We start from the raw sequence: 14,832 nt of genomic DNA, 5'->3' as shown, positions 1-14,832 counted from the left end.
GTGAGGGTGCGGGGGTGTGGAGGGCAGGTGTGGGCCCCTCTGGACCCCCAGGCCCCGCTGAGGTATGCCTGGAGCGACACCTTTCCCACGTCCTGGGTGCCTGCTGGACTGGGGTTGCTGGGAACCAGGGCCAGCAGCGCAGGCCAGCGCAGAGCGAGGGGGCGTGATGGGCGGCTGCGGCATGGAGGAGGGTGAGCGCCAGGCCCTGGACAGACACCACCCGAGGTGGTGGAGCCCAGTGCTGTCAGGGTCGTGGCCGAAAGGCAGGCGGACGGTCAGGATCCAGCTGCTCCGGGAGAGGGTTCGAGGCCGGGGACGCTGAGATGGGTGTGGCTGGGCTGCAGGCACAGGAAGCCAGGCAGGTGGCCGGCCAGGGCGAGCCGCCCTGCGTGGTGTTGGGCCACCCGGTGTCGGTGTCGGTGTCGGCACCAGTGGCCAGGGAGCCAGCAGTGAGAGCTGCGGTTCTGAGCTCAACCACCACCAAGGGAGCAAACTGTGAGAACGAACGGGAAAGGAAAGAAAAGGCCCTGCTGGGCAGCTCCTCTGGCCTGAGGGCCCCGAGGGCTCTGGGCATGAGCTGGCAGTGAGGCCCCCGAGGGCGCCAGGCGTGAGCTGGCAGTGAGGGCCCCCGAGGGCGCCAGGCGTGAGCTGGCAGTGAGGGCCCCCGAGGGCGCCAGGCGTGAGCTGGCAGAGAGGGCCCCGAGGGCGCCGGGTGTGAGCTGGCAGTGAGGCCCCCGAGGGTGCTGGGCGTGAGCTGGGCGTGAGGGCCCCCGAGGGTGCTGGGCGTGAGCTGGCCATGAGGGCCCCGAGGGCTCAGGAGGCCTCCCCCCTTCTTCCCCTTTAAGGACCGAGGAGCAGGCGGCTCAGCAGCCTCCGAGGAGCCAGGCCCCAGTCGCTAACGGAGCAGGAGCAGGTGGGTCCCGCAGGCTCCCGGCGGGGGTGGCGCTGGCTGGCGATCCTGTTCCGGGGCCCACGTGCTTGTGGCCGGGCCGCCATCGGAATGGGGTTAGAGTCTGACTGGATCGGTGAGTGGCTGCAGGACGGCAAGTCGCCCAATCAGAATGTCACAGCCGCGCAGCATGTGAACGTCGCTGCGTTTCAAACCCCCGTGTCCCTGGTGTGTGCGGCCCGCAGCTGCTTTAGCACAGGCTGACCCTGCCTCACCCTGTCCCTCGGGCGCCAGGCCCGCACCCCCTCTGTGCTGGGGTGGCCTCTGCAGAACCTCCCAGCCTTGTCCCCGGACACAGGATGTGACCGCTTCCTCCCTCTTCCCTCTAATGCTGGCAGACACTGCCCCCTGCAGGCGGCCCCGAGAACTGCCTCCTGAAGGGACAGCGGGTGTAGAGCTATGTTCTGTGGTGTGTGTGTGTGTGTGTGTGTGTGTGTGTGTGTGTGTCCCCGGTTTCTGAGGCTGTGCTGGGTGCTTCCCAGTCCTCGCCCCCTCCCAGGCCAGTCCCCGACACACACCCGCTGGCTGGGGCGCCGGGTCCCGGGGAGTGACCCACAGCCACCTCCCAGGCAGCCCGTGTGCCAGTCAGAGGAGGAGGCGGGATGCAGACCCACGCGGGCTGGGGCCGTGCTGGGGCCGGGGCCGGGGCCGGGGCCGGGGCCGGGGTCGGGGCCGGGCGTGAGGAAGGCCGTGTGGGCTGGGTGCTCCCTGTGGCGGAGCCGGTTGGCTCTGGGGGCTGAGCCCTCCCCAGCCAGGCGTGGACCTGCACCCGCCCCCCCGGGGCTTCCTCGAGTCCCCGCCCCGCAGACCCCTGGCCCAGCTTCACCGCTGCCCCTGTGCCCGCAGACCGGCGGGGCCAGGGCCTGTGCCCCCGCCTGCAGAAGTGGTTCCACGAGAAGTTCGGGGAGTACGTGGAGGACTTCCGGTTCCAGCCCGAGGAGAGCGCCGTGGAGACCGAGGAGCCCCTCAGCGCCCGCAGGTGGGCTCGGGGCGGCAGCCGGGGGGCGCCCACTGGCTCCCAGCCGCTCTGCCCCTGAGGCCGCCCACGGCTTCGGGATGGCGATGGCACCGCCTGTCCTCCCGCTGCGGGCCTTCCTGTCCTCCTGTGGGGCCAGGCACCCGCTCGGTGAACAGGGGCCCCACCTGCGGGGAGGGGGGGGGCACAGCCAGCACCGAGCTGCAGGGGGTGGGGCGCAGCCGCAGGGGCGTTCTCGCTGGCCCTCACCTCGCCCTCCCTGTCTTGCAGGCTGACCGAGAACATGCGGCGACTGAGTGAGTGCCCGCCATGGGAGGGGGGGGGGGGTTCTGCCATCTTTCTAGAAGGCACCCCTCCGGCGTTGCTCCCAGCCTCTCCCTCAGCCGCTGGGAGGGTGCCCCGGCCCACCCTGCCCCTGGGCGTGGAGCCCAGCCCTCTCCGCCCCGGGCCGGCGTGGGTGGCGGGCGGACACCGGGCAGCACGCGAGGCGGCCGGCGCTGGCCTGACTGCGTCTCCGTCCCCAGAGCGCGGCGCCAAGCCGGTCACCAGCTTCGTGAAGAACCTCTCCGCCCTGTCCGACTGGCACTCCGTCTACACGTCCGCCATCGCCTTCACCGTGAGTGCCCCTCGCGGGCGGGGGTGCGGGCGGCGCAGCCTCGGTTTGTCCGCCTGTGAAGTGGGCGGTGATGCCGCCGGGGGTGGTTGAGAGGGGCAGGGCGGCGTGCGCCTGGCCGCCTGCGGAGCCTCCTGCAGAGGCCCCGCGTGCTCTGCTCTGCTCCCGGTGGGCAGAGGGGACAGCGGGGCCTTGTCCGCCCCGGAGCCTGGGGTCCCGCCCCCTGGGCACCAGGGCCGTCCGCAGTGGGGAGGGGAGGGGAGGGATGAGGCCTGCCTGCCAGGCCCCTGACACACACACACACACACACACACACACACACCCCCGCCCACAGGTCTACATGAACGCCGTGTGGCACGGCTGGGCCATCCCCATGTTCCTGTTCCTGGCGATCCTGCGGCTGTCCCTCAATTACCTCATAGCCAGGTGGGTGAGCGGGCTGTGCGTGCACGTGGCCGTGCAGGGCGTGTGGGTCACCGTGCGCTGAGCCTCCCGGTGTCCCAGGGCTGCCCGGGCGGCCGTGGATGACTCCAGAAGTGCCCAGGCGGCTCTGGCTCCTCCTCCGATGGCTCTGTTTGGCCAGAAAGCCCCCCCCAAACCTCAGGACTGAGCTGCAGAGGCCCCGTGCCCGGCAGGCCCCCCGCTGGGGGTCGGCCCAGTCTGCGAGTTTGCCCTCCGTCCTCTGAGCCCTGAGCGAGGCGTGGGGGGCTCTGTGGGAGTCTCTGGACTCACGGTGCCCGGCACAGGGAGCCCCTCCCGGGCCTGAGAGACCCGCACTGGCCCGCGCCCGAGTGCTCCCACTCCGGGCCGCGCCGGCCGGTGGGAGTCTCTCACAGAAGCAGTCAGAGCTGGCGGGGCCGCCTCACAGCCCGCAGCCCCAGGCCTCCCAGCGGCCTCCCCACATCTCCTTTGTGTTTTGTTTTTTAATGTTTTATAACGATGTCAGAGAGGAAAGGAGAAGGGGGGGAGGGAGAAGCATGGATCGGCTGCCTCCTGCACGCCCCTGGGCAGGTGTCCTGACCGGGAATCGAACCCTGACCTGGTTCGTAGGCCATGCGGGCGGGGCCTCACCCACTTGCTTGGAAAGGTTTCTTGTCCCATCACCTCGGGGGGCTTTTCCATGTGTCCCTCCCAGGCGGCCCAGGGGAGGGGCCAGGAGGGCACCCGAATGGTCTGTTCTGCGGGGCAGGGAAGGGGGGCAGGTGGCATGGAGGTGACCCTTTGTCCGGGGCGGGCGCTCCTCCCGCCCGTCGCTCGGGGGCAGCGGGGGGTGTGACGCCCCTGAGCGTGTGCGCTGTCTCCCCTCCGCAGGGGCTGGAGGATACAGTGGAGCATCGTGCCCGAGGTGTCCGAAGTGGTGGTAAGTCCCTGCAGGGCCCCCGAGGCCAGGTGCCGCTGTGTGGGTGCCCACCCGGAGCCCCGCCTGCCCAGCAGAGGCCAGAGGCGCCCTGTCCCTGACCGTGTGACAGCTGGTGCCCCGGTGCCCGGTCCCTGACCGTGTGACAGCTGGTGCCCGGTGCCCGGTCCCTGACCATGTGACAGCTGGTGCCCAGTGCCCGGTCCCTGACCGTGTGACGGCTGGTGCCCGGTGCCCGGTCCCTGACCGTGTGACAGCTGGTGCCCGGTGCCCGGTCCCTGACCGTGTGACAGCTGGTGCCCGGTGCCCGGTCCCTGACCGTGTGACACCTGGTGCCCGGTGCCCTGCGGCCCAGGCTCGGCTGCTCCGGAAGAGGTTGCCCTGCCCGGCCTGTTCTGACCCTTCCCAGCTGGGGTGGAACATGGGGGGGGCAGAGAAGGGGGGCCTCTGTAGCCCCCAAGCGTCCTGTGCAGGGAGGGCCCGCGGGCTGGGTCAGCGACGTGTAGAGCAGTGTCAGCTCCAAAGGCAAAGCTCCGCAGGCCCCTCCCTCCAGCCTGTGAACAGTCTGTTGGCGCGGCCATGCCACTCACCTCCCTGCGCTGACGGACGAGTAACCGCAGTGTGCCCAGGCAGGCAGGACATGCTGAGCTCGCTCTGGAGGGCACTCTGGCCCCGGGGCAGAGCCGTTGGCGTGGGCAGGAGGGAGCGCTCAGTGCTGCCATGGGCTCAGCAGGTGTTTGAGCACCTACTGTGCGCATGGAGCACGCAGTAGGGGTGCTGAGTGAGGGGGGGCCTGCAGGGTTCCTTGAGGTCAGAGAGGATGTCTGGGGCAGGCCTGGGTCCAGGGGTCCCTCTGGAGGGTTTTGTTGAAAGAACTTAGGCAAGCAGGGTGAGCCTGGCCCCCTCTGCCTCAGTTTCCCTGCCCTTAAAGTGAGTTGGGGGCACTGCATGGTTTCAGATGCATCTTCAAATGGAGCCATTAGTGGGAGCCTCAGTCCCGTCGGCTACTGGGCGTCCACTGCCTGCCCTCCTGCCCTCTCAGGCGCCAGGGGGGGTGCCCCGAGCTGGCCCCTAAGGCCAGGTCCCCTGGACAGCGTCTGTGGGCTGAGTGGGGCGGAGGAAGGCCTCATGCGGTCGGAAAGGGAGGTCTCTGGGCGTTAACGTGGCGCTGTTCTCGCCCTGTGCCCCAGGAGCTGCCGAAGGAGGACCTGACCGTGTCCGAGAAGTTCCAGCTGGTGCTGGACGTGGCCCAGAAGGCCCAGGTGCGCTCCTCCAGCCGGGGCAGCTCGTCCGGCCCAGCTGACCTGGCAGGGCCTTCTGGGAGGGCCGCCGGACTGGGTCTGACCCCGTTGGCCCCCCAGCCTGGATGGGGCGGGACCGTGTGGCACAGCGTGGTCACGGGGGCTGCCCCCGGGAACCTCTGGGGCCCGCGGCCCCGAGTCGGTCCCAACCGCAGCCTTCCTCACGCAGAACCTCTTCGGGAAGATGGCCGACATCCTGGAGAAGATCAAGAAGTAAGTCCCTCCCCGCCCACCGCGCGCAGGCGCCCCGCGCCCACTGACCCCGTCTCCCTTCCAGCCTCTTCATGTGGGTGCAGCCCGAGACCACGCAGAAGCTGTACGTGGTGCTGTGGGCCGCCTTCCTGGCCTCCTGCTGCCTCCCCTACCGCCTGGTGGGGCTCGCCGTGGGTGAGCGGCCGGGCGGCCGGCGGGGCGGGGGGCGGGGCGGGGGGATGGCCGGGCCGCGGGGGCGGAGCCCCGCCCTGAGGACGCCCCTCAGAGGGCGGCTGGGGACGGCCCCCAGTTCCCCTTCCCGTCACCTGGGATGGTGACGATGGTGTGGGGGGGGGCAGTTTTATGGTTTGTCCTGAGTCACCTCGGGGTTTGCATGAAAGCGGCCACTCCCTTAGCCGGGGCATGTGCCTTCTCCCCCCATCCCCCCATCCCCGTGCCTTCTCCCCCCCACCCCCCCATCCCCGTGCCTTCTCCCCCCCATCCCCGTGCCTTCTCCCCCCATCCCCTCATCCCCGTGCCTTCTCCCCCCACCCCCCCATCCCCGTGCCTTCTCCCCCCATCCCCCCATCCCCGTGCCTTCTCCCCCCCATCCCCCCATCCCCGTGCCTTCTCCCCCCCGCCCCCTGGGGGCACCGTGCCAACCCCGGGTGCGGACGGCCCGAGAGCAGGCAGCTGGTGGCATCCCAGTGAGGGCTCTTCTCCCCCCAGGACTCTATGCCGGCATCAAGTTCTTCCTCATCGACTTCGTCTTCAAACGCTGCCCGCGGCTGCGAGCCAAGTATGACACCCCCTACATCATCTGGACAAGCCTGCCCACCGACCCGCAGCTCAAGGAGCGCTCCAGCGCGGCCGCCGTGTCCCGCAGGGTGAGCGCCGGCCACGAGCCCCGGCCCCGAGCCCCGGCCCCGAGCCCCCTGCCCTGGCAGACAGCTCAGGCGCCTCCCGCCCCGGGACCTCCCCAGCCAGGCGGCCCCGGGCCCAGGGCCGGCTGCGGTCATGGCTCCAGAGAGCCTGGCCTTGGGAGGAGGTGCCCGCAGTGGCGCGCTGGGCGGGCGGAGGCTCCGCTGACCCAGCTCCAAGGCTCCTGACGGCCGCCCTGGTCCCGGTCTGTCAGTGGAGAGCCACGTGGGCACCGGCCCCGTGGCCGGGCCAGCCTCGTGCCGCCTCGGGGTCTCCGACAAGGGAGGGTGACGCTGGCTTGCAGAGTCGTGTGTGCGTGAACTCGGGAGAGGGTGTCCCGTGACCTGCTGGTGCTTCTGTGGGTGGGAGGGAAGCTGTGGGCGGAGGGGAGCCCCATGCCCCCCAGTTCTGGGACAGGAAGGCTTGGGAGGCTGTGGGTGTGCCGCCGGCAGGCAGGAGGCAGCGGCGGGCTCCGCAGACGGAGGAGGCCTCGGTGGAGGCGGAGGCAGGCGGCCCGGCGCCCTGACAGCAAGGCCCTGTTGGGGGTCAGGACCCCCTCCTGGCGCTGGCCCCTCAGGGAGTCCGGGAGCAGGTGTGGGCGCACGGCCGGGCTGCGCGTGCAGCTTGCTGAGCGTGTGTGGCCCCGTGTCACGTGGCCCGTTTTTCTCTTGTCGCGGTCGCACGTGTCTTGTCTCCTCGCGGCCAGCTGTCAGGGCAGAAGGTAGGGTCCGGGGGCGCCCCCTGTGGCTGGTGTGTGCGTTGCTGTGTCGTGACTGGCGTTGAACGTGGCTTCACTGGCCTGTCCGCCGCCGGCTCTGGCTCTGAGCCGCCGCCCGCCGCCCGGCGCCCAGCCCCTCCCCGGCCCCGCGTGGCTCGGCTGTGTGCGGCCTCCGGGGTGTGTGTGCAGCTGCGGGGGGGCTGCCCCGCGGGCGCTGACGGCGGGGCGTTGGCAGCTGCAGACGGCGTCCGCGCGGAGCTACGTGGCCAGCGCGCCCGCGGGCCTGGGCCGGGACGAGGACGCCGGCCGCCTGCACAGCACCAAGAGGGGCAACTTCCACGAGATCTTCAACCTGGCGGAGACCGAGCGGCCGCTGGCGGGTGCGTGCCCGAGCCGGGCCCTGGCCGGGGGGGGGGGGGGGGGGGCGCCTGGGGGGGCGGTGGGCTGCCCCTCGTATGCAGATGTCCCGGCCGCAGGGGAGGAGCGGGTGGCTGGCCCAGGCCGTGCAGGGCGCCCCTGTGCGGTCAGCGGTTGGTTTCCCAGCGGGAACTTGGCAGGGCCGGCTGCGAGCCACGTCCCACAGGGTTGGCACTGCTGGCAGCTCCCTGGCACAGGCAGGCAGTGCCCTGAGGTCCAGCCTGGGCACCACGGCCATGCCCGTCTGACACAGAGGCCCAGATCCCTGTTGCCCCCCAGAACAGTCTCCCTAAACCCCTAAACTGCTGGTGGACTGGGCTCCTCACGTGTCTGACATCAGTGGTGGGCCCCCCAGGGGAGGGAGGCTGGGAGAGTGTCAGTGTTGACCTTCTGAGCCCTCGTCCTGCCTTGACCATGAACCTGGGCCTCTGAGCCTCTGTTTCATTTCATTACTTTGCTGTTTAACCAGCTTCCGTTTCTTTCTTTTTTTTTTTCTTTAAAAAAAAAGTTTATTGATTTCAGAGAGGAAGGGAGAGGGAGAGGGAGGGGGAGAGAGCCGTTAACAGTGAGAGAACCTTGGACGGGCTGCCTCCTGCGTGCCCCGCCCTGGGGATGGAGCCCGCAGCGCACGTGCCCACTGTGACCCCGGGTTCCTGGGTCGGTGCTCAGCCTGAGCCCGCCGCCGGCTCCGTCTCCTCTCGAGGAGAAGGCCTCCCCGTCCACACCCCCGTGGGGGTGGAGGCGGACACGCGTGGCTGTGGCCCACGGGCGTCGCCGGTGGGAACCGCGGTCCGTTTGCCCCTCAGTGTGTGAGAACGGCTGGCGCTGCTGCCTCATCAACCGCGACCGGAAGATGCCCACGGACTACATCCGGAACGGGGTGCTGTACGTGACGGAGAAGTGAGTGGCCGGCCGCGGCGGCCGCTGCGGGGGACTGGCACCGCCGCCCCCCCCGTCACAGTCCTGGCACAGGCCATGCCGTGGCCCTGGAGGAGATGCAGAGAGCTGATCCCGGGGTCCCCCCGGCCTGTGGGGGGCAGGGGCCAGGCTGCAGGGGGCTTCTCAGCGGGGGGACCCTGGCCCACGGCCCCCACTCTCAGCAGCCAGGCCCTGTCTCCCGCTGCCCCTCGCCGAGGGAGCTGGCAGGGCCCCAGCCCCGGGCTCCCTGCGGGCCGGCTGGCGGCCCAGGATTGAACCACTGAGCCCCGATCTGGGGTTCGGAGCCAAGCACGGCCTTTAGTCTGACCCTGGGAGGCGCCTTCTAGACGTCAAGCCTCCGTCCGAGGCCGGGCCCTGGTGGAAGGGGGATTAGGGTTAGGGTCCGGGCCGCCCTCTGTGCCCTGGGCTGGGGCGGCCGGTGGCCCCGGCTCAGCGGCAGCTTCGCCTCTGACCCACAGCTACCTGTGCTTCGAGAGCTCCAAGTCCGGCTCCTCCAAAAGGAACAAGGTCATCCGGCTGATGGACATCACCGACATCCAGAAGGTGGGCCCGCAGCCCGTCCTCCTGTCCTCCCCGCCCTCCCCGTCCTCCCCGTCCTCCTGTCCTCCTGTCCTCCCCGCCCTCCCCGTCCTCCTGTCCTCCCCGCCCTCCTGTCCTCCCCGCCCTCCTGTCCTCCCCGCCCTCCTGTCCTCCTGTCCTCCCCGCCCTCCTGTCCTCCTGTCCTCCCCGCCCTCCCCGCCCTCCTGTCCTCCCCGCCCTCCCCGCCCTCCTGTCCTCCCCGCCCTCCTGTCCTCCCCGCCCTCCTGTCCTCCCCGCCCTCCTGTCCTCCCCGCCCTCCTGTCCTCCCCGCCCTCCTGTCCTCCCCGCCCTCCTGTCCTCCTGTCCTCCCCGCCCTCCTGTCCTCCTGTCCTCCCCGTCCTCCCCGCCCTCCCCGTCCTCCCCGCTCCCCGTCCTCCCCGTCCTCCCCGTCCTCCCCGCCCTCCCCGTCCTCCCCGCTCCCCGTCCTCCGTCCTCCCCGCTCCCCGTCCTCCTGTCCTCCTGTCCTCCCCGTCCTCCCCGTCCTCCCCGTCCTCCTGTCCTCCCCGCCCTCCTGTCCTCCTGTCCTCCCCGTCCTCCTGTCCTCCCCGCCCTCCCCGTCCTCCTGTCCTCCCCGCCCTCCTGTCCTCCCGTCCTCCCCGCCCTCCTGTCCTCCCCGCCCTCCTGTCCTCCTGTCCTCCCCGCCCTCCTGTCCTCCCGTCCTCCCCGCCCTCCTGTCCTCCCCACCCTCCTGTCCTCCCCGCCCTCCTGTCCTCCTGTCCTCCCCGCCCTCCTGTCCTCCTGTCCTCCTGTCCTCCTGTCCTCCCCGCCCTCCCCGTCCTCCCCGCCCTCCTGTCCTCCTGTCCTCCTGTCCTCCTGTCCTCCCCGCCCTCCTGTCCTCCTGTCCTCCCCGCCCTCCTGTCCTCCTGTCCTCCCCGCCCTCCTGTCCTCCCCGCCCTCCCCGCCCTCCTGTCCTCCCCGCCCTCCCCGCCCTCCTGTCCTCCCCGCCCTCCTGTCCTCCCCGCCCTCCTGTCCTCCTGTCCTCCCCGCCCTCCCCGTCCTCCCCGCCCTCCTGTCCTCCCCGCCCTCCTGTCCTCCCCGTCCTCCTGTCCTCCCCGCCCTCCTGTCCTCCCCGTCCTCCTGTCCTCCCCGCCCTCCTGTCCTCCCCGCCCTCCTGTCCTCCCCGTCCTCCTGTCCTCCCCGCCCTCCTGTCCTCCCCGCCCTCCTGTCCTCCTGTCCTCCCCGTCCTCCTGTCCTCCCCGTCCTCCTGTCCTCCCCGCCCTCCTGTCCTCCCCGCCCTCCTGTCCTCCCCGCCCTCCCCGCCCTCCTGTCCTCCCCGTCCTCCTGTCCTCCCCGTCCTCCTGTCCTCCCCGTCCTCCCCACCCTCCTGTCCTCCCCGCCCTCCTGTCCTCCTGTCCTCCCCGCCCTCCTGTCCTCCCCGCCCTCCTGTCCTCCCCGCCCTCCTGTCCTCCCCGCCCTCCTGTCCTCCCCGCCCTCCTGTCCTCCTGTCCTCCCCGCCCTCCTGTCCTCCTGTCCTCCCCGCCCTCCTGTCCTCCCCGCCCTCCTGTCCTCCCCGCCCTCCTGTCCTCCCCGCCCTCCTGTCCTCCCCGCCCTCCTGTCCTCCTGTCCTCCCCGCCCTCCTGTCCTCCCCGCCCTCCTGTCCTCCCCGCCCTCCTGTCCTCCCCGCCCTCCTGTCCTCCTGTCCTCCCCGCCCTCCTGTCCTCCCCGCCCTCCTGTCCTCCCCGCCCTCCCCGCCCTCCTGTCCTCCCCGCCCTCCTGTCCTCCCCGTCCTCCCCACCCTCCTGTCCTCCCCGCCCTCCTGTCCTCCTGTCCTCCCCGCCCTCCTGTCCTCCCCGCCCTCCCCGCCCTCCTGTCCTCCCCACCCTCCTGTCCTCCCCGCCCTCCTGTCCTCCTGTCCTCCTGTCCTCCCCGCCCTCCTGTCCTCCCCGCCCTCCTGTCCTCCCCGCCCTCCTGTCCTCCTGTCCTCCCCACCCTCCTGTCCTCCCCGCCCTCCTGTCCTCCTGTCCTCCCCGCCCTCCTGTCCTCCCCGCCCTCCCCGCCCTCCTGTCCTCCCCGCCCTCCTGTCCTCCCCGTCCTCCCCACCCTCCTGTCCTCCCCGCCCTCCTGTCCTCCTGTCCTCCCCGCCCTCCTGTCCTCCCCGCCCTCCCCGCCCTCCTGTCCTCCCCACCCTCCTGTCCTCCCCGCCCTCCTGTCCTCCTGTCCTCCTGTCCTCCCCGCCCTCCTGTCCTCCCCGCCCTCCTGTCCTCCCCGCCCTCCTGTCCTCCTGTCCTCCCCACCCTCCTGTCCTCCCCGCCCTCCTGTCCTCCTGTCCTCCCCGCCCTCCTGTCCTCCCCGCCCTCCCCGCCCTCCTGTCCTCCCCACCCTCCTGTCCTCCCCGCCCTCCTGTCCTCCTGTCCTCCTGTCCTCCCCGCCCTCCTGTCCTCCCCGCCCTCCTGTCCTCCCCGCCCTCCTGTCCTCCCCGCCCTCCTGTCCTCCTGTCCTCCCCGCCCTCCTGTCCTCCCCGCCCTCCTGTCCTCCTGTCCTCCCCGCCCTCCTGTCCTCCCCGCCCTCCTGTCCTCCCCGCCCTCCCCGCCCTCCTGTCCTCCCCGCCCTCCTGTCCTCCCCGTCCTCCCCACCCTCCTGTCCTCCCCGCCCTCCTGTCCTCCTGTCCTCCCCGCCCTCCTGTCCTCCCCGCCCTCCCCGCCCTCCTGTCCTCCCCGCCCTCCTGTCCTCCCCGCCCTCCTGTCCTCCCCGCCCTCCCCGCCCTCCTGTCCTCCCCGCCCTCCTGTCCTCCTGTCCTCCTGTCCTCCCCGTCCTCCCCGCCCTCCTGTCCTCCCCGCCCTCCTGTCCTCCCCGCCCTCCTGTCCTCCCCGCCCTCCTGTCCTCCTGTCCTCCCCGCCCTCCCCGCCCTCCTGTCCTCCCCGCCCTCCTGTCCTCCCCGCCCTCCCCGCCCTCCCCGCCCTCCTGTCCTCCCCGCCCTCCCCACCCTCCTGTCCTCCCCGCCCTCCTGTCCTCCTGTCCTCCCCGCCCTCCTGTCCTCCCCGCCCTCCCCGCCCTCCCCGCCCTCCTGTCCTCCCCGCCCTCCCCGCCCTCCTGTCCTCCCCGCCCTCCTGTCCTCCCCGCCCTCCTGTCCTCCTGTCCTCCCCGCCCTCCTGTCCTCCTGTCCTCCCCGCCCTCCCCGCCCTCCCCGCCCTCCTGTCCTCCCCGCCCTCCTGTCCTCCCCGCCCTCCTGTCCTCCCCGCCCTCCCCGCCCTCCCCGCCCTCCTGTCCTCCTGTCCTCCCCGCCCTCCTGTCCTCCCCGCCCTCCCCGCCCTCCTGTCCTCCCCGCCCTCCTGTCCTCCCCGCCCTCCCCGCCCTCCCCGCCCTCCTGTCCTCCCCGCCCTCCTGTCCTCCCCGCCCTCCTGTCCTCCCCGCCCTCCCCGCCCTCCCCGCCCTCCTGTCCTCCCCGCCCTCCTGTCCTCCCCGCCCTCCTGTCCTCCCCGCCCTCCTGTCCTCCCCGTCCTCCTGTCCTCCCCGCCCTCCTGTCCTCCCCGCCCTCCTGTCCTCCCCGCCCTCCTGTCCTCCCCGCCCTCCTGTCCTCCCCGCCCTCCTGTCCTCCCCGCCCTCCCCGCCCTCCTGTCCTCCCCGTCCTCCTGTCCTCCCCGCCCTCCTGTCCTCCCCGCCCTCCTGTCCTCCTGTCCTCCCCGTCCTCCCCGTCCTCCCCGTCCTCCTGTCCTCCCCGTCCTCCTGTCCTCCCCGCCCTCCTGTCCTCCCCGCCCTCCCCGCCCTCCTGTCCTCCTGTCCTCCCCGCCCTCCTGTCCTCCCCGCCCTCCTGTCCTCCCCGCCCTCCTGTCCTCCCCGCCCTCCTGTCCTCCCCGCCCTCCTGTCCTCCTGTCCTCCCCGTCCTCCTGTCCTCCCCGCCCTCCTGTCCTCCCCGCCCTCCTGTCCTCCCCGCCCTCCCCGTCCTCCCCGCCCTCCTGTCCTCCCCGTCCTCCCCGCCCTCCTGTCCTCCTGTCCTCCCCGCCCTCCTGTCCTCCCCGCCCTCCTGTCCTCCCCGCCCTCCTGTCCTCCCCGCCCTCCTGTCCTCCCCGCCCTCCTGTCCTCCTGTCCTCCCCGTCCTCCTGTCCTCCCCGCCCTCCTGTCCTCCCCGCCCTCCTGTCCTCCCCGCCCTCCTGTCCTCCCCGCCCTCCTGTCCTCCTGTCCTCCCCGCCCTCCTGTCCTCCCCGCCCTCCCCGTCCTCCCCGTCCTCCTGTCCTCCCCGCCCTCCTGTCCTCCTGTCCTCCCCGCCCTCCTGTCCTCCCCGCCCTCCCCGCCCTCCTGTCCTCCCCGCCCTCCCCGCCCTCCTGTCCTCCCCGTCCTCCTGTCCTCCCCGCCCTCCCCGCCCTCCTGTCCTCCCCGTCCTCCTGTCCTCCCCGCCCTCCTGTCCTCCCCGTCCTCCTGTCCTCCTGTCCTCCCCGCCCTCCTGTCCTCCTGTCCTCCCCGTCCTCCCCGCCCTCCTGTCCTCCCCGCCCTCCTGTCCTCCCCGCCCTCCTGTCCTCCCCGCCCTCCTGTCCTCCTGTCCTCCCCGCCCTCCTGTCCTCCCCGCCCTCCCCGTCCTCCCCGTCCTCCTGTCCTCCCCGCCCTCCTGTCCTCCTGTCCTCCCCGCCCTCCTGTCCTCCCCGCCCTCCCCGCCCTCCTGTCCTCCCCGCCCTCCCCGCCCTCCTGTCCTCCCCGTCCTCCTGTCCTCCCCGCCCTCCCCGCCCTCCTGTCCTCCCCGTCCTCCTGTCCTCCCCGCCCTCCTGTCCTCCCCGTCCTCCTGTCCTCCTGTCCTCCCTGTCCTCCTGTCCTCCCCGCCCTCCTGTCCTCCCCGTCCTCCCCGCCCTCCCGCTGCCCGTCCTCCCGCCCCCTTCGCGGGGCGCCGCCGGGCGCCGGGCAGGCGGGAGTTCCTGGAACCCGTGTCCAAGGAGGCAGGTGCCACCCTAGAGGCAGCGGGCGAGGTCCTGGCGTCCGGCCCTCAGGCCCCGTGCAGAGCCCTCAGCCCCTGTCTGTCCGCCCCCGGCCTCGCCCCTTCCCCTGGGCTGTGCCTGGCGTCCTCACAGTCAGAGACACCATCGCGCCAGGCCGGCAGGGCTGAGCCCCGTCCCTGAGCCCCCCACCCCCGGCAGGGCAGGTCAGGGGGCTGCCCTGCTCCGGCACTGTCTAGCGGGTCTCCCCACGTGTGGCCACATGGAGTGGGCGCAGGGTGCCGTGCTGGGGGCGGGGGCGCGGGCCGGGCAGGGCCCACCGACTCCCCGCCACAGACTCAGCCGTCGCCCCGTGGCCGGGAAGCCAGGCCCGTGCCCACGGAGCCGCCGGGTGTGGGAGGGCACGGCCCGCCCCAGAGGCCTGGTGACACCTGCTCGCCTTCCAGTACAAGGTCCTCTCTGTCCTCCCGGGGTCCGGCATGGGCATCGCCGTGACCACGCCGTCCACCCAGAAGGTAAGGGCGGGGCCGGCGGGCTCCAGCTGGGCAGCAGCCTGTGCAGCCTCCCCCCCTCCTCCCGTCCTCCTCCCCCCTCTCCTCCCTTCTCCTTCCTCCCTCCTTCCTTCCCTCTCCCTCTCCCTCCTCCCTCTCCCCCTCTCCCCCTCCCTCCTCCCTCTCCCTCCCTCCTGCCCACAGGAACCTCTCTGCATTGAGGGTGTGGCAGGAGGCTGAGGCCCAGCGATGACCTGGCGCGGTTCCTGGGGGTTGGAGGGGGGCGGCCACTGGGGCCCATCCCCTGCCTCTTGCTCCGTTTCTCTGAAGTCTGGCCTCTGGTTGGGCAGGGGTTCTCCCCTTGAGCCCCTGGACCCCATGCGGTTCCCCGTGCCCACCCCCGGCTCAGTGCCATCCGGGCCCCCCGCTCAGTGCCAGCCAGGCCCCCCGGCTCAGTGCCAGCCGGGCCCCCCGCTCAGTGCCAGCCGGGCCCCCCGCTCAGTGCCAGCCGGGCCCCCCG

At 72.3% G+C, this 14,832-nt stretch overlaps 1 protein-coding gene across 5 annotated transcripts in view; it reads left to right on the top strand.

Moving 5' to 3' along the window:
* GRAMD4 (GRAM domain containing 4) overlaps positions 1 to 14,832 on the top strand; it is a 52,381-nt gene that overhangs the window by 35,370 nt on the left and 2,179 nt on the right. For 4 of the 5 annotated variants that reach the window (XM_084907522.1, XM_084907520.1, XM_084907524.1 and 1 more), the window contains exons 5-18: positions 846 to 913; positions 1,796 to 1,928; positions 2,196 to 2,221; positions 2,450 to 2,541; positions 2,873 to 2,964; positions 3,850 to 3,898; positions 5,086 to 5,157; positions 5,366 to 5,409; positions 5,474 to 5,583; positions 6,118 to 6,275; positions 7,263 to 7,407; positions 8,251 to 8,344; positions 8,842 to 8,926; positions 14,268 to 14,336. In XM_084907522.1, the coding sequence (XP_084763648.1) occupies positions 846 to 913; positions 1,796 to 1,928; positions 2,196 to 2,221; positions 2,450 to 2,541; positions 2,873 to 2,964; positions 3,850 to 3,898; positions 5,086 to 5,157; positions 5,366 to 5,409; positions 5,474 to 5,583; positions 6,118 to 6,275; positions 7,263 to 7,407; positions 8,251 to 8,344; positions 8,842 to 8,926; positions 14,268 to 14,336 (1,237 nt within the window). The remainder of the gene's footprint in view (positions 1 to 845; positions 914 to 1,795; positions 1,929 to 2,195; positions 2,222 to 2,449; positions 2,542 to 2,872; positions 2,965 to 3,849; positions 3,899 to 5,085; positions 5,158 to 5,365; positions 5,410 to 5,473; positions 5,584 to 6,117; positions 6,276 to 7,262; positions 7,408 to 8,250; positions 8,345 to 8,841; positions 8,927 to 14,267; positions 14,337 to 14,832) is intronic. The other variant, XM_084907521.1, reaches the window with a different exon arrangement.

This window comes from Pipistrellus hanaki (genome assembly GCF_964339955.1).
Source record: "Pipistrellus hanaki genome assembly, contig: SUPER_3_unloc_1, whole genome shotgun sequence".
Lineage (NCBI taxonomy): Eukaryota > Metazoa > Chordata > Mammalia > Chiroptera > Vespertilionidae > Pipistrellus > Pipistrellus hanaki.
This window is presented reverse-complemented; position numbering and strand designations above follow the sequence as displayed.